General features: G+C 53.4%; 1 protein-coding gene across 4 annotated transcripts in view; it reads right to left on the bottom strand.

Moving 5' to 3' along the window:
• SLC8A1 (solute carrier family 8 member A1) overlaps window positions 1-18,319 on the bottom strand; it is a 127,342-nt gene that overhangs the window by 24,768 nt on the left and 84,255 nt on the right. For 2 of the 4 annotated variants that reach the window (XM_040598866.1, XM_040598865.1), the window contains exon 3: window positions 2,794-2,900. In XM_040598866.1, coding sequence (XP_040454800.1) covers window positions 2,794-2,900 — 107 coding nt within the window. Of the gene's footprint in view, window positions 1-2,348; window positions 2,453-2,793; window positions 2,901-18,319 lie in introns of all 4 variants that reach the window. The other 2 variants (XM_040598867.1, XM_040598869.1) reach the window with 1 other exon arrangement.

Raw genomic sequence — 18,319 nt, 5'->3', positions numbered from 1 at the left:
GCTGACCACCCTAAAAGAGAATGTTGTGAGCAAAGAAAAAAATCAAGCAAACCCCATTGTCTTCCGAAAATACGCAGACAAACTGGAAAAATGGAAAAGAAAAACGAATGCGCGCTTACCAAGCTCATTCAACAACAGGGCTGTGAAGGAGACAGACAGAGACAAACACAGAAGAAGAAAAGTAAATGAATAATGAAATCAAAAGGGATATCCACAGAAAGACTCCAGATCCCAGGGCAGAGATTTCAGATCTGTAAAGCTGCAGGATACCATTAGTGTTGAGAGAAAGGCACTAAAAATAAAGGAACAGAAACGTTTCATGGGGTTGTGGATTTAAAATAAAAACTATTGCAAACATGGGGTGGATATGGGATCAGAAGGCACACTCCAAAAATTCATTTTTCCCCTTTGAATTGTATGTGCAAGATCTTCCATTGGTCTCGGAGGCAGTTCTGCCCTGGGGGAGGACACAAGACGCCCCATGCGCAGCGGCTACTGGCTTTGACCTCCTCCAGCTGCCTAATGGGGAGCAACAGCACCAGCAGGCAGCTGCGCTTCTGGCGTATGCAACGAGAGAGAAAAGTCTGTGGCAAGGCTTGGCTCAAGGATCTTGTTGCTCAACATTTTAGGTCTCCAAAACAAAAGAAAAAGCCTCTCCCTTAGTGCGCTGGTGGGTCCCTGGCCCCCGAGGCACAAACCCCACCACGGCTACCTGGCCTCAGGGTGACATTTCAGAGACGCTCTCGTCTCCAGGGTGCCGAGCACACAGCTTGCCCCGCCTCACTGCCTCTCAAACAAAACCAAGTGCAAAATCGAAGTTAGAAAAAAAAAAATAAAAATCATTGCATGGCCAAATCAGCAAATAGCATCCTTAAAAATCTTGACTTGCCTTCCAAGGCAAACCAGTGAGTTTGCAAAGCTCAGCTTCCCTCAGGTTTCCTTGGTATCTTTGTGACCAGGAAGATGAGGAACTTCCTCTCCTTTTCCTTTTATTCTCAAATAAACGTTTCTGCTGGATCGCGTAGTTGGTACCCAAATCTCAAACCTGGGGCCCAGAAAGTGTGTTTGCTCTTGCCAGACTCGTGAGGCTGAGCCGGCCCTGCTCCCTGTGACGCTGGGCAAAGCCAGAGCTGCCGACTTGAGTTGCCCACACGTAGCTTTATCCTGGCACCGCTCTGGGATACAAATCCCACCCGCAGAGCCTGGGCCACACGTGCCAGTGTGCTTGATTTTATGGCCCTGCTTCTGCTGGCTAGTCGCACAAGGCAGCGGGAAATCTAATGGAGGGGGCAGCGCAGCTGCCCTGGGTGGCCCCTGTGCCGAAGGGGAATGCGGCATCACTGCTGGATGTGGTTTTAGACTGACTAACAGCAGCGTGTCCCCACTCAGAGTGGGGACCGCTGGGGGCCCTTGCTGTCCTGAGCAAATAATACATTGCAACCCCACGCCTGCTGAAGGGAGAGCTTATGTCTGAGAAACTAGAAAGCAGCTCCAAGGCAGACAGACCAAATGCTTCTACCAGTTTTTTTACAAAGGCTTTAGTAAGGGTCTGTTGTAGGGCAACTAATTGTCGTAAGCAACTGTAAACCTGCTTTTTGCTCAGCCCACCAATAGCGTGCAGAATTAGCTGTTGCCATTAATTTTCACTGAATTTCCTAGCAGAAAAAAGATATGCACAGAAAAATAAGTGAACTCTGTCTTTTTGGGAAGGTTTGCAGTTAGTTTGGAAATGTGAGGAAAGAGGAAATTGTTTTTATTATTTCTATGGGAAGCTATTACCCAGTGCAGAGCCATGAAACTTTATTCAAGTATAACCTGATTTCTCCTAGACTGATTGCATCTTACGGCATTACCTGCTTGTGCCATGATTCTCAGCTATTTTAAGATCCTAGTGCCCGTATAAAAAAGCTAAAATTACTGCTCTGGCCATGCATTTTATTTCAAGAGAGGGCTATTTTATCTTTCGATAAAAATGATGCAGCATCGCCTTTTTACTCCTCGAGACTGGATTTTCTGCTCGATTAAATGAAGCTGTAGCTGCGACGTGGCAGGGCAGCGCTCTCAAGATGTCTCTGGGGCTGGCGATGCTCATCGTCCCCTGCCTGGGTGCTCTGAGACCGTCCCGGGAGCGCGTCTTGCTCCCAGGGGGGCCTTGAAAGTGAGACGGAGTGCTCCCAAAATGAGAGAGGAAAGAAAACAGAGCAAAAAGGTGCAGTGGCCAAGCTTCAAAGGAGGGAGGGCAAAACGGCCGGGAGCCAAAGTGCGAGGAGAAAGGAGTGTGAGAGTAGGGAGACACAGAGAAAGCGGACGGCAGCGTCTCGAGAGCTGGTCTGGTTTTACTCTCACACCTTTCACTCCTCGTCGTAGCCACACCGGGTCCCCAAGCACAAGGAAGAAACTGCACTCTTTCTCATACTCCTCACGGTCAAGTACTCTAAGGGTAATGAATTTCCTGTGGGAACACAAGACAAAGGCAAACACATGATTGGCATCACACACACATGCAGTTCACGTCCGCCCGGGTGCCGTGGTGCCAGAGATGGTTGGGTGGGGGGAAGCGGCTGCACATCCCCCCTGGGGCGTACGGAGAAGGGCAGGAGCATCCCCACTGCCCAGCCGGGGTCGGACCTCGGTGGGCCAGGGAGGGGCTGAGTTCAGAGGGGCTGGGAATGTCCCTGCTCCTGCCCTTTTCCACAGGCACCGGGGATGTGAGCTCGGTGTTGCAGGTGCCAGGCATGAGTGAGCCAGACAGGGACACACAGGCTGGGCTCAGCCCCGGAGCACGTCCCCCACCTTTCTTCTCACTCATCTCCACCAGCCGGGGCTCCCCGATCTCTAGGTAGAAGGTCTTGTTTTTCTCATACTCCTCATCATCTATCACCTTGATTGATATCGTTTTGCTGGAACAGAGAAGAAGAAATAGAGATTCAAGAGTAAGGGGGGAAAAGGGAGGAAGGGAGACAGGGGGAGGACGAGGAGGGTGGAGATGGCAGGAGAAGGGGGCTGCAGGCAGAAACCAGTGGGTCTGGTAGCACAGGGGCAGCACAGCCGCAAGCGAAGGGCAGGAGATGAGCTCGGCTCAAGCTGAGCAGGGACCACATGGTCGGCGCAGCAGCAGCTCGCAGGGTGCCATCCTCCATCCTCCCCGGCACAGCCAGAGGCCACAGCTGAGCACCACGCAGCCTGGCCCAGCCTCCCCCAGAGGTGCCGCGGCCCGGGGGCAGCAAGACACGTCCCCTTCCAAAATCCCCAGGTACGGAATAGCATGGACTAGCCCCCTGAGAGCTTGCACAGACCACGCAGGGCCCCGGGGGCACGAGCACTGGCAGCAGCGCAGACCAAGCCCCTGGAAGCAGATGCACTGCCCAGAGCAGCCCTGGGCACGGAGGAGGCTCTGTTCGCCAGGCACAACACCCTGATCAGCGGCTCAGTTTGGGCTCTGGAGGCTCCAGCTGACAAGCTTGAAAGGGATGCTGGAGTTGGGACTTTTTCTGTGGAGGTAACATACGGGAAAGACTGTCTTTCTTGTTCGGGCAGGGTGAAGGAAAGCTTCACTGACAGTGAGATCTGACTTTTTACTTTTCCTTTGCAAGCAGCGTATCTTTCCCCAAGCACCGAAGGCTTGGCCCTCTCCTGTCCGAGAGCCATGCAGCAAGCCTCTCTCCTCACATGGCCCAGATTCCCGAATTTTCCCCTGCAGCATCAGCAGGGCAGGTCTGAAGGCAGAACCACTCAGGACACAGCCATGAAGCATGCACTGCAAAGGGTGAAAGCCTTGCAGGACGCTGTGGCCACCAGCAGAGAGATTTGCTCCTTGGGGCACCCAGTAGAACAAAAATTGCTTTACCAGGGGAAAAAATGCGCGTGGAAGTTTTCCAGCTCTTTTCAGGGGCTCACATAAGCAGCCCGGAAATACCCAGCTGAAAGCTGCTTGCCCGAAGGTGGCCAAACTGGGGGTACAAGAGGCTTGTGCATGGAGTCGGGGCTACTGTGGTCTTCCCTGCAGTGCAAAGCCCTTGCACAGACGAGGTGGGGGGCAGAAATACGGCAGCCCCAGCCCGGAGCATCCTGCTCACTGCCATGTGCGCATGGCATTGCTGCTGGGAGGGGACCCCCTCCTGGCTCTGACCTTGTCCCACACAAGAAATGAGAAGGCAGTAACAGCAACAAATAAAAAGGCAGTGCAGCAACTGCAGCCCTCTGTGCGCCAACGACCTGGCGGGGTTTGCTTCTTCCCCACGCCTGGCAGCACTGCCCTCCTGTGAACGCTCTCGCTTAAACAAGCTCCCCAGTCATGCTCCCGCTGCCCAAGCCCGGCTGTTCTGTCCTTCAAAAAAATCCCTCCTGCCCCATCCCTGGCTCCTCTGCACTTCCCACAGGCAGCCAGCACAAGCCGGAGTAGCCCTCAGGCTGCTCTAATATATGATCAGGGAGGATCTGCTGTTCCTGGCAGGTCCCAGCACCGAAAATCCATAAACATGGAAGGAAGCCACACTCTAGGGGAGCGAAACTCAGGCCACGCTGCCGTAATTTCTGGCTTTCTCCCCTCTTTGCACATCTGTACTGCCACTCAGAGCCCCTCTGTTAAGCTGACAAGTATTTGGCAGCAGAGTCGACATTTTATTCTCGGCGCAAACACCGCCAAGCACTTGGAGGAACAGCCAGGATGATTTCTTGTGCTGTTTGCTATGAGTCAGAAGTGTATTAAGTTTGCCCTTCATGCTTATAATGAAACCATTTACTTAAGAGCAAGTGATGGCTGTGAAGAGTGTAACAATGCAGCACAGCTCAGAGTAATTGTATTTTATAATTGATATCTGTAATAATTTTTTCTGCTTATAATTATTGCTGCAATAGGTTTGTACGTAGGAAAAATGGTTACCAAGCACGCAACTGATCTTGTTTTGCATTGATGAGTTAGGGGAAATTATCGCATATTAAAAAACTAATGAAGGATGCAAAAATGCTCTCAGCCAAGCTATCAAAGACAGCCTGACAGAATTAGGAGAATGGCACAATTTCAAAACCATTACTAAAACAAAATCAATAATTTTCCTGACAAATCCCATTAAAATGTCCACTGCACCCTGCCCCCATGTGCAAAAAAAAAAGCGCCTTTCTCAGGAAAGTCAGTTTAAAATGCTGCCTTCATCAGTTCTGAGGGCAGCAGAGGTATCAAGACATAAACTGCCTATGGGTGGTGTGTCCTGGCTTGCCGTGTGCGGCATTCTTCAAAGCCTCACAAAACAGTTGTGTCTTACAGAAAGAAACCTGGGTGCCAATTAAGAGCTGTTCCTGATGCTCAGACCCAACATTGACCTGACTTCCCTGAATAACGTGGCTCCGGGGCTTCAAGTGCCGCTGCCAGCGGCTGCTGCTATCACGCAGTTTGCCAAGTGATCTTTCCAGGGTGCGAGCAAGTGCTCTGCGTCAGGCAGACACGTGTACCGCCGCTGCTCCCGCTGCACCAGGCTGTCGGGGGAAAGGGTGGGAGGAACAAACGGCGAGTCCGCTCTCCCAGTCCATCTCCAATCAGCAAGAATTGCTGAGGCAGATTTGTCTCTGGGATGAGACGGCAGTCCCAGGAAAAAGGATTTTCTCCTAATGGTGTCGGAGATCACATCTGTTTGAGGAACAGTGAGTATCTGAAAACAACACAGGCTATTCCTGGAGCGTGCCTGGCCCCCACCCACTGCCTTTCGCCTGCACAAAGCCCCTCCACAGGCTCCAGCACGTGTGCAGCCACGCTGCAGCGTCTGAGCACGGAGGAGGAGGATCAGGCAACTGCACGATTTGTCCTGCGTTAGGGTAAGGGCTGCTTTGGTCAGTGATCTAGGACGCGCGCCGATGACAGCCTGCTCTCGTGGACCCTCTGACCTGGTCTCTGCTTCTCACTGCACCCCCCCACCCGGCAGAGGTTTGGGGCGAGCGGGCGGTGGGGAGGTGAGCAGCATGGGGCTGCCCGGGCAGGCGGGGGATGGCAGCCCCTGCTCCCGGGGGGCTCACCCGTCCTGTGCTCCTGCTGCATCCAGCACTCAGCTCTGCAAGCCTGCTACCCGCCGTCCTCTCTCCTGCAGGTGCGCCTTGCTGCGTCAGGCTGATTTTCTTGCGTGGCGATACAGGGTGCGAGCGGGGCAGGGCAGGAGGGCCCGGCAGAGGCAGGGCAGCTTGTGAAGGCTGGCGGAGCGAGCTGGGATGCGGGGCTGAGCGCAGCAGCTCAGACCTCCGCCTGCCCCTTGGCTTCCCCAGCTGGACACAGCAGGAGGAAGAGTGGCAGTGCGAGAACGTGCTGGAATTTGCATTTAAAGTCTTCTCTCCTGGGCTCAGCAGCTCTTTCAAGACAAGATGTGATAGTGCTTGTGCAAACAGAAAACAAAAGGGAGACTGTACAGCACCTTGAAACCGCCGCTGCTGAGTCACTGCAGGGCCAGAATCCAGGAGTCCCAATTCCATGAGACAGGGTAAAACCAGGAGATTAAACCAGGAGATTAAAGCAGCCTCTAAAGCATTACACATTTTCTTCACCTTGAATATGGGGTCAATCTAGACAGTGTTTCCGAGCTGTCCCTCAAATCCTCTGGGATCAGCTCTGATTTGGGGATGAAAGTGGTGTTCCTGCCATAATCTAATGTCTCCAGAGCTGCGTATTTAAGCCAAACACTTCAAGTCCCGTAAGCGTGCAACACCACAGCCCTTGAAAAACCCGGAATATTTTTTTCCTGCCTTGTCCCTCGGTCACATTGCTGGTGGGAAAAAGCAATTTCTGGAGCATCTCCTCGATGGGTTTAGGTGCATGGGGCTGCGTGTCGCCCCAAACCATGGTAGACCTCCTGCCTTCCTCCCTGCCCATCGCACAGAGCCCCGGTGACAGCACAGGGGAAGTCTGCAGCAAGTCTCTGCTGCTGCTGGGGTTTTCCTTCCACTCCTGCTGAGTCCGTTTTGCCTCAGCTAAAGAGCCCTCCTCTGACAGGAAGGCTGAGGGTATCCATGCTGCATCCAACTGCCTGCATTTCTGTACCAGAAGTTGCTCTTCCCTGGGTCTGTAGCCAAGGCAATTGCTGAGGGAATGAGTTTCATCTCATTTCCATGTACCGGAAATCACAGAGTAAAACAAATCTTGCAGAATTGCAGCTCCAGCTCTTCTCTTGCTGACACCCAGCAGCAAGAAGAGAAGGATAGCATCTTCATGAAGATGGCATACAAATCTGCCCTTGCTCCAAGTCCAACGCTCTCCATCAGGATTTAGTTTTCATTTCAATCCGTGCTATTTCATTTGAACCATACGGGTCTTTTAACAGCATTCCCATGTGGCCCTTCGTTACGATAGCCCATGGAAAAGTCCTCTTGACTGGTGGTGCTCTGAAGATGGTGCACCAAGGGAAGAACTACTATACCCAATTGGACCCCGGGGCCATCCAGCACAGCCTCTTCCCCTGACGACTGCCAAGAGCAGCTTGGAGTAGCAGGGTATAAAAGCAGGATGGTCATATAGACAGCATTTCCAACCGATGCTCTCTCAGCCCCCAGGTATTTGTGTTCCAGGGGTTTTCCTGGCCAGACCAGGTTTCTGTGTATTCAGCCACGCTCTGTGGATTTATCCCATTTCCCTTTGAGCTCGGGTAAGTTTTCGGTGTTTGCAGTACCCCATGTGCAGGGAGAGCATGTGATTGCTAGTGCCAGCTCAGTGCCATGGACAGCAGATAGCTCCTCTTAGGGGGTGATGTGCACTTGGCACAAGCACGCCAGCCAGCCTGTGTCTTCTGGGCACATCTCTGGAAAGGGCATGAGAGAGCCCCCAGGTGCCTGCTTGCAAGTGACCCCAGCAGGGACCTGGCACTAGACAGAGGACATCCAGCCCTGTCCTGCAACAGGCAAGCAAACTGGCTTTGTATAACAGCAAAGGCAGGGCAATAAGAGAGCACATGCTTTGAGAAAAATGCCAGTTGGGAAGGCACCCTGTGAGCAACCCCATGCACGTGCCGGGACAGGTACATACGTAACGAGCTAGCCCAGTCCAGCACAGGGTGACAGGAGCAGAACAGCAACCCACAGAGAAGTATTTCTTTACAAGTACTTTTTGACCAAGGCCACATGAGAAGAAGGGTGCAGTACTGGGCAGAGACATATGGAGCTGGGACCCTCAGCTCTCCAGTCTCTGCTAGCTTTTCCCTCTTGTGGGATCAGGTGGCACCAGGAATAACTGGTGACAGCCTACATGGACCTTTGCATTCATTCCAAACCTGAATATCTGCAGTCATGGTGCGTCAGTGGACATTCTCAATATACTTGCAAAAATCCTACTGTTCCAGTCTACCCAGTGCTGCTTAGTGACATGAAATGGCAGCAAACCCTGTCATGTCTTGGACAAGCAACCAGCATTGCAAGTACCAAGGTGTCACGACACTCTCAAAACTAGCCAGCTACAACAAGGTCTTTTACCATCACATACCAAGTTAACGTCGATAAGTAGTTAGCACGCCCTGCCTCAGCACGGCCACCAATCCCCCCCCCAGGTCTCAAAGGTCCATCTACAGTTTGTGCTGTTTCTTCATACTCTTCAGGCCAGTCCCTCTGCTGTATCCTTCTTGTCTCTCTTCCATCCAGGGCACTCTCCCTCCTCACTCTGCTTCATCCCAATCTCTCTTCATTGACTGCTCCTTTTCCACCCCCCTTAGAGCTATTTAACCACTTAGCAGGAACCAGCCACAGCTGCACCTTACCCACACCAGCCAACCACCGCCCCTGAAGCCAGCCCACAGCTGTGTATTATCGACGTTAATTAACCCAGCTTCAATCCTCCATGATTCCCCCCTTTTTTTCCCTCTTTTTGTCTTGTCTTTTTTTCTTTTATTTCATACCTTAGGTATTTAATAATCATCATAACCTTTTTACAAATGAACTTCTCATACAGTCCAGACAACTTGTCCCTGAACTCTTCTTTTCTTTTTAACATTTCATACCTCATGTTTTTACCGATCATCACAAACTTTTTACAAATAAACTTTTCATCCAGTCATCTATAATTCCTCTACACCAAGGGAGCTTACTATTTCCAGGGCATCAGCAATCAGCTCTAGAGAGATGCAGGCAGAATGTGCTGGGGGACAGGGGACATCCTCCAGGGCACCAGTTCTTGCCAGGGCCAGATCTCCAGGAGCAGAGGTGTCTCAAGCCCGGCACTCACTTCCTACTGCTGCTCAGATTCAGCATAGCAGAAAGGTGGTTTTCATTGCTACACAACACATCTCTCAGCTCTCTTTCAGAACAGCAGTCATGTCTTTTTAACACTGATTTCTTTTCTTTCTTTCTTTTTTCAAGTAAGAGAATGAGGCCAGCTACCTCCATCCCTGGAGATATTCAAAGCTTGCCTGAGCAACTTGCTTTAGCTTTGACATTGGCTCTCTGAGAAGAGGTTGGACCAGAGACCTTCCAATCCAGAGATGTTGCCCACCCCAACTCCGCTACGCACCTAGATCAGAGATCTTGCAGCTAAGAAAGCATCATTGTGCCCAAGTCACCCATGAGCTGGAGCTGGAACAGCGAAGAAGTACTGCACGTAGCCGCTAATGGTGTCTCCAGTGGACCAGGAAAACAAACCAACCCCTCTAAACACACAACCGACCGACTGACAAAACAGTCAGTGATTAGCTTGTCCATGAGAACACGGACAGACAGACACTCAGTCAACAGAGGGAGCAATGCACTTACGCAGCTTGTCGCCAGTCCAGCTTCCACTGATCACCCCGGAGAACCACGCGAAGAGCTCGGAGGGCTTTCAGCTGCAGATTCATGGTTACAACACCCAGTGTAGGCACTCGGGAGTGGAGCCCTGTTGCCTACGCCTGGTGCTGCCAGCCCTGACCCCCGACAGCCAAGCACTTTCCACCCAGAGGGTCAGCAACCGCGGCGACAGAATGGGATGCGGTTCTGGAGGTGACGTTGCAAAGCCACATCCATTGGTGCTGCCGGCTCCAGCACGCGTTCCCAGACTCCCCCAGAAAGCTGCCACATCGATTTCTCACACACCTGCTTGTCAGGCCGTCACTCAGTGAGCCGAGCTGAAGCTTGCCATGAGACGGGCCCGTGGCTCGGGAGACTCCTCGCCTCACGCAGCTCGCGGCAGCGCCCGGGCCGAGGGGCTGCTGTAGGGGACTGGGTGCCGTGGGTGACAAAGCTCCCAAACCGTCATCAGGGCTGGGCACCGCTGGATCTGGCGGCCCAGGCCGTGCGGACTGGCCGTGGCCACAGCGAGGAGCCTGGGCCAGACCCCAGGCCACGGCTGGAGCCAACCGCCCGGGGCAAGGCAGCTCCTTCCCACCCCATCCCTGCCCCATCCCTGCGCCGCTGCACTTCGCTGCCCATCCCCCTGGCTGCTGCCCGCTTGGTGGGCCTGCCCAGGGCTCAGGCCCCACTCATGCTGTCACAGACGCCAGGAGACCCAGCTCCCCGTGTCTGTCTGCGGCACACACGCTCCCAACCGGGGCACCAGGGAGCGCGTTTATGCACTTAGCAGCTTCACTGCTCAAACTCCTGACAGCTGCTAGAGAAGGGAAGTCATCTTGTTGCTGGGAAGGAAAAGGAGCAGATCAGGCTTTTCTTCCATCGCTTGACAACAAAATTGCATCTGATGGTGAGGAGGCGACAGCCTTGCACGCAGAGAGACGCCGAGGTCTGCGGCGGAGGCATTCGTCCCGGCTGCAGGGCACACGTGCCTGGCAGGGGGTGCACGGGAGGGCAAGGCCAGCGCGGGGACGCACCTTCCTGAGGGACAGAAGATGTGCAGACATGGGCCGCATTACGTGAACGACCTTGTGTCACAAATTATTTTAGCTGTTACCGAGGGTTCGTTAGGGTTTCTGTCCCTGCTGATGGGATCCCATCTTTGTAAGATGTCCCATGAGTCACCCATGCGGGGTCCTTTGCCGAGCCGAGCCTTGCTGCCATGAAACGTCCTTACTTCACGAGAATTTTGCCTGCAGCGTGCTGCAGATACGACATAAAGGGGAAAGGAAAACCTGCCTGAAGCTAAGCCTGACGCATGCTTTGGGAAGTGTGGATGTGAGCTGATCTGATGTGGCAGCTTGCTCTTCTGGTCCAGCGGCCCAGGTCTGCACGGGGCTGCACAGTCCGATGCCTACCAAAACCGTGACTGAGCACACCAGCCAGGGCACTGCAAGCAGAGGGAGGGGGAACCAGCTCCTCTGTCCTCCCTCCACCTCTGGAGCCCAAATTCATCCCTCTGCTCTTATTTCCTTGGTTGCCCTCTGCCTCTTTCTCCAAGGCTCGCTGAATCAGTCTTTGTAAGACCACAGGGCTGTGTTGTCATTTCCATGGCTGCGTAAACCAACTGCTCCCCTGGCCTCAAGATGCATTAAGTTTAAATTACACCATATGGCTCAACTACATAATGCTGGCCTGCTTCAGAGCACCACTACCAGGAAAATCCTGGAAAAATATCCAGCCTGCTCCTCCTTGGCCTTGACATGAGGGGTGCTTTGCAGGGAGAGGAGGACTGAGAGCTGCTGCTGCACAAATAGCTGGGAGATGAGAGGCACAGCTGATGCTCAGTGCCTCAGAAAACACTTTTTAGGGGCAATGATTGCCAGGCAAGATGATTTCACATTCTAGACCGAATGCTGCTTGACTCTCCTCTTAGGAAGACCGTATTGGGCAGGACTTGTCAGACCAGCAGTGCTTTTTTGGGGAATCCTCGATGTTTGCTTGGATCTGACTGCAAATTTTGTGCTCTGGCTAATGCATCTCTTCGTTCATCTGCCAACGCCACATTTTGTAAGCGGCCAGCTAGGCAAGGATGCATAGCACTGCCCATCTGCCCCAAAACAGGGCCTGGGCCCTCGGCCACACTGAAACGTTTTGCTGTCCTAGGACAGCTGAAGGTGTGCCCCCCTCCTTCCCGTGGCTTTGGATGCAGTAACACCAGGACAAAACAGTGCTTTGCTCTTCTTTCCCGATCCCATTGCCATGCACGGTGATCCACTGTCCTTAAAGCTCCCGGACTGCCTGCTAGAGGCAGGATTGCTGGGGGACCAGACAGGAGGAGCTCCATCTAGATCGGTGTCTGGATCTCCAAGCACAGCATGCCCAAACAGTGCAATACAAGTGACAACGACTAGGAGGGAAAACACATTTGATGTGAATTTGATCAAAACCACCCCCGGCAGCAATTGCTCAAGGCGCCTGGGAAAGCTGACAGAGCAGAAATAACTTCTCTGGCTTCGTACAACCCTACCCATGCCAGCTAAAAACTACCGTTAGTCCCTCAGCTCAGCCCAGCGTCCTCGCTCGGTACAACCCCCTGCAAATCCCATTTCTAAGTCTGCAGTTTCAGAGCCAAAATCTGGCGTTTCCCCCATTCTCCCTCTCCGGGACTTTCTCCTTGTGCCTGGCCGGTCAGTCAGGCCTGTGGGTAATACAGGCAGGCAACCAAGGGGACGGAAACCCGGCTCCTGTGTTTCATGGTGCTCCATCGGCAAGATCTGCCCCAGTTCGCAGGGAGCTGGGTGAGGGGGGCGGTGTGTGCTGGGAAGAGATGTGTGCCGAGCTGAGAAGGGCTCAAGGCTGGATTTCAAATCCTTGCTGGAAAACTTGAAGTGGAATAAAACCATGCATGGTGAGGAATAAAACTGAGAAGGGGTTTGGGTGGGAGAGAACCTCTGGGTCAAACCCCCCTCCATCTCCCTGATTGCCCTCATACATGTTTTCCCCAAGGAAAACAACTGGCAACTCATACAAGTGCTTCTTGCTTCTCCACGCACCCAAATATGCATGCAGCTTTTCTTTACTGCCGCGTCCCTCCTTAAGACATTAATTGCTCTAACCTTTCAAATAAATACCAGTTTCTCTTCCCGGTGTGTACCTGGCACAGTTGCCATGACAATGCTCCTCAAACAGGACCCATCGCTCTTACTGAAATGGCTTCAGCACTCCCCAAAATGAATTTCAATGAGCAACTGCCAGCAGAAAGGACATTTCTGCAGCCCTGTAAATCATTTAGCAAACTTCGCTGACTAAACAAAACAGTGGGGACCATGTGAAATAATAAGTCCATGTCTAATAGCATGGCTTCAGCACCAGGAATCAGGATTCAAGGAAGCTCAAAATACATCTGCTGTGCATCAGCTGCTCCAGCATCGCCACTGCCGCAAGATTTTGTATCAGTCATAGCAGCCCTTCCCTCCCAGGGAAGGCACATTTCAACTGCCGCTTGCCTGGGTTTCAGGGCAAGGGAGGATTCCTCTTGTTGTTTAGGAAGACACGGGACAAGGGGTCTCAGCTGTGCCCTGCCACTCTGCCAGGGCTGCTGGCTGGCAGCTCTGCTGCTGGAAGAGCAGCTGTACGTGGGAAAAGGAGAGGACGAGGGGATGCTCAGCGACAGCAGAGGGGTGCCGCAGAAATTCAGAGGGCAAACACTGATCCTGAATGTGCAGGTTCCCTCTCAGGAGCAGTGTCCAGCTTCATTTTGACTCCCTGCTCCGTCAGGGATGCACCTGACTCCTATTGTTTGCTGGCTGGCCCCAAAAAGATCAGCCCCTGCTTTTCAAGACACTCTCCCAAAACTCTTGGAGTGGTGACCCAAAAATGCAGGACCATGCACTTGCCCATCACTGTGTTTGTCATCCCTTGCCCAGCGATGCAAGCGACTAACTTCAGGGCTCGGCAGGTACCTGTGACTCCTGCTCCCCCTGCCATGCCCTGCTGCTCTCAACAGCTTCTCTGCCAACTTAGCAAAACACATGTGGGTGCACACACACACGCACACAAGTTGCAGTCAAACTGCTGAACAAAATGACATCTGCCTCAACAGGCAGTGCGTGCGTGTGTGCAGGTGTGAGCTGCTTTTGCAGGTGCAGCACACAGCAAACACTCTACCTGCCCTCTCTGCAGGGGCCCTGCTGACTCTAATGGACTCCCAAGCTATGGAAAAGCCTTTTGATCTTTTATGAGTTCGTCAAGTGTTACACTGAACTTTTATTCGGAGAAGTTCTAAGTAATCTCGTGTCAAGGGAGGTTCAAGTGCAATGCTCACATTTTAGCAAGTTGAATGACTGGCTGCAGAGTTCACTCCTGGTCTAGACTCCCTCTGGCCAGTCACCCGTGCTGGACCTGTACTGGGGGTTACCTGGCTGAGTAAAAGACAAGAAGCCTCTGGGTACTGGCATGGGAAATGCTGTAGTTATACAAGCTTGAAGCGATAGGGGTACTCATTTCTGGAGACCCCAACCCAGGCCGTGAGCAAACTCAGAAGCAGCCCAGTGAAGCGCTCCCCCCCCACCCCCGGCGCGGGGCTGCTGCAGCGGCAGTGCTGCCTCAAACGGTGACAACAGCTGGAGCATTAAGTCAACAAATGACCTCAAAAATCTCAGCTCTTAAGTTCTGCGTTAAAGTTGCTGCTTGGTGTTATCACACTGCTGTTTCCATCCTTCGGGGATGGATGGCTCTGGCCAAGAAAGAGCACGTGCTGGGGCAAAGCACCAGCAGCGGGGTCCCCCTCTGCCCCCAGCCCCACAAGACATGACGGGGAGGGGACAGATGGCCCCAGGGCTTGGCTCCAAACACAGCAGAGCCGGGCAGAAAGCTGGTCTGCCTCTGAAATCTGTGTTGCTGCACACCACTTGTTCTCAAGAGGAGGGAGTAAGTGCAGGAGCTGATTTTACCTCCCCCGGCTGGAAATGCAGCCAACACTTCAGCCCGTTTAGGAGTTGTTTTCTTTTTTTTTTTTTTTTCCTTTCCTCCTTCCTTTCCAAGGAGTTGCCTCTCCAGAGGGCAGAGGTAAAAAACGTGTCAGCCGAGCGCTGAGATGGAATTTTGTTCCCTGCCTCTTCAAACACCTCCAGGTCTTCAGGAGGTGTCAGAGATTAATGCCTGTCCCCTCGCAGGGGCCTTTCTGAAACTGCCCTGAGAAGACCAGGGGACTCAGCCGTCCCCCGGCTGCTGTGTCCCAGCAGAGGCAAGTGCTAGAGGGTGTGCAGGGCCGCGGTACCCGGCTGGAGGGTGCTGCCGCCCCAAGTTGCCGTTCCCCAACCCGGCTGGAGGGTCTTGCCCCTCCGGCAGCTGCAGCACCCTGACAAGAGCCACTCCAGCGGGGTGCCCCTGCTGCAGGGCACAGCCGAGGCCAGGAGCACGCGGGCAATTTCAAGAGCCATCGTTCACACCGCGTGATGGACACGCTGTCTGTTTACTGCCATACACCAGACTGGGAAATACAGCCCTCTCAACTGGAATTCTGTATAAAAACCCTTTGAAAGAGACACCGGGTCTTCTGAAATCACCAGCGACACACGGGGTTAAAGCCGGGGGTGGGGGCACAACAGAGAGTGCCTATTTGATAAGGATCCCTCCCAGTGCCCAGATAGGCAGGAAAGCAACCCTACTAGGAGGGTGAAAAAACCCTGCTTTTGTCTCTCGGTTACCAAGGAGATTGTTTAAACAAAGCTAAAATAAGAGGAACCGAGTGGCCAAGAGAACCGAGTGGCCAAGAGAACCGTGAGCGCGGAGGACGTGAGCATGGAGGAGCACCGGAGTGCTCTGTGATGGCTCGCACCCCTACAATCTGGGCAGGGGCTTTGCCGTGGGCTCAGCCTGGGCCAGCGCTCTCCCCTCTTCCTGGGGAAAAAAGCCCACGATTCAGTTTATGTGCATCTGGATGAAACAGCAAGGAGCATTTAAAAATGGCAATGCAGAAGAGTCCTTGCCCGCAGAGGCCTCCGCCGTGCACCAGCCCTGCTCCTGGCAATTGTGGCAGCAGCATTTGCGCCCTCAGCCTAGACCTGCCTGTGTGTGTTCAGCCCATCAGAGACCTCCCAGTGCGAGCAAATTAAATTCAGCTAAACGTGGGGCTAAAAATGACTCCCCTTCGTGGCCAGCTCAGCAGCTCCAGTGCCTGTCTATAAGCTCAGAGGATTGACGAGTATATAGAATGACGGATGGAAAATCCTGCTGCAGATCTCCATGGGCACACACATGCTGGATTTGCTCCTGTGACAGCCAAAGGTCAGAAGCCAAAGCCCAATGGATTGTTTGCAAAGACAGGGCTCTCTCAAACTCCACACGTTGTGCATCCCATGCCAAGGGCTGCGCCAGGTCCAGCTGGGCATTGCTCTTGTGCTGGAAACTGCTGACACTGCATGGAAGCAGCAATTCTCCCACAGCCCCAGAGACCAGGAGCTGGTTTCTATCCCTCTGCAATCCTTAGTTAAAACAACAAGAAGGAAAAGTTCCCAGGCGCCGTTTCTGCAGCTGGTGCTTGTATCTTACACATGCTCATCCGGATGCCTGATGTGCTCAGGGCTTTGAAGGCAGAGCATGTCAAAGTGCCTGTCGCTGAACTTGCCCATGACTTTCCACTGTTTCAGAGTCCGTTTCAGTTGCTTGGTACTTTGCCAGACTTTAGCCACTCAGACCAAAACTTTCTACGTGGGGTGGCCACTGCTGAGAGAGCTATGAAAAGCCCCACCATCTTCGCCACTGAAGACTCAGCTTCAGGGAAAAAGTATGCTGCTTTGCCCTTGCAAACATTTTTTCCCAAACACCATATTGAGTAATTCTGTCTTCCTTATGCTTTGCTGCAGAGCATGGAACTTAGCAGAAGGATCTCTACAGTGCTTAGGATGTGCCAATCCCATAGAAATTTGCTTAATTTAGACCAAGTTCTAAGACTCTAAAAATCTGCAAAATGCGTAGGCTTCTTCGAACTGGCAGCTCAAGGTCTTGGAAGATTTCATCTGCTCTGGAGATGCTCCATCCTCTCCCAGTGCCAAATCTGCCTTTGCACAGGCTGTGCCCTCAGCAGGGCTTTCCCTGTGCCTGGGAGCCACTGGGGAGCTGGGAGCTCTGGCCGTGGCAGGGAAGCTGGTTGTCTTGGGTGCCCACGGCAGGGGCAGCCACAGGGCCTGGGGAAATCCTGCCCGTGTGCCTCCCCTCCTCCTCCTCCTCCTCCCTGCTGGCCTCTGAGCGATGGATGTCTCTGAGTGCAGGGGCTCCTGCTTGCTGCGAGGACGGCAGGCTCCCCGCGGCAGTTTTTGTAGCCCTCCTCATCAGCTTGCGCTAGGTAAGCAGTGAGGCTTGCCGGGGCATCTGCACCTGCCCCTCGTACTTGGCCTGGGATCCGCAGCGGATGAGTCTCCTTTTTCGGCTGCCTTGGTCCTGAGCTTGATTTAGTGAGCCGGGGCTGCTGGGGAAAGCCAGAGGCACAAGGCTGGCGTTCAGCTCCCGGCCAAAGTGGCTGGAAGACTTAGAAGCATTTAAAGCACAAAGAGGTAGAAACACAGCTCAGTATTGTGCTCGGGGGTTTCTCCCCAGCCTGGGCCTGGTGGGAGGCACAGGGATGGTTTTGGAGCTGTTGGGTGGAGGGAGGGCAGGAGGGAGGCCAAGGGAACGACGCTGCCCAGAGAGCCCTCCCAGAGCAAGGCCTGGGAGAGGAAGAAAGAGGAGAGCTACAAAGCCACCATTAATTGCCTTTGGCTCCGGAAAGCCATACTGATGATGGTAATTACAGTGTTAAGAAAAAAAAGGTGCTTTTAAGAAGTGTTCCAAAGACACTGCTTGTCAGGATTCAAGGAAACTGTAGCAAAATGTAGCAGAAAGAAAACAAATTGACCAAAAGAACCAGACAGGAATTAAAGGCTGCCTTTTGCATTCTGCCCCTCTTTCTGAAACCCATCAGCTTTTCCTTCAAGCCTGGATAGGTGCTGTTGTGGGGATATTAGTGCTTTCCAAGAAGAGAATGAAATCTCAGCAGGAGACTCCACTCAAAGGGCCTGTTTCACACAGGCTGAGGTGCCCTTCCACACGCTGGGGATGCAGCCCCCACCACTCTCATTCATCACACACTTCACGCCATCTCCTCAGGGTGTCTGTTCTGGACTGGGTATCAGGATGCTGAACTGACTGAGCATCTCTGCCACAGGACCGAGCGTACCTGCCACAGCCAGGCAGGGTTCTGCCAGGCGCCACGTACAGCCCCGTTCCACCTCCTCACTCGCATTTCTAAAGCTGTGTGGGTGCTCCAGGTTGACGTGGACCCTGCCCACCACAGCTGCAGCAGAGCTCAGACAGGGTCAGGGCTTCTGGCCACGTGCCTGCAGTTCCCAGCCTGAGCCCGACGGCCAGAAGATGCCAGAACAGCCAGGGCAGCCCGTCCAGCAGTGCCATCATGCACCGCAGAAGGCACGGGGACCCCGACCAGCTGGGGGGGACGGGCTGCGAGGCTGCACCGTAAAGTCAGATTTGCCCCCTTGCAGCGTTCAGCACGCTACGACTGCGCTTCGAAACGAATGGGGCCAACGTGGGCAGAGAGCAG

This window comes from Falco naumanni, chromosome 6 (assembly GCF_017639655.2).
Source record: "Falco naumanni isolate bFalNau1 chromosome 6, bFalNau1.pat, whole genome shotgun sequence".
In the NCBI taxonomy this organism is placed as follows: Eukaryota; Metazoa; Chordata; class Aves; order Falconiformes; family Falconidae; genus Falco; species Falco naumanni.
Note: the sequence above shows the minus strand (reverse complement) of the source record. Positions and strands in the feature narration are given on the sequence as shown.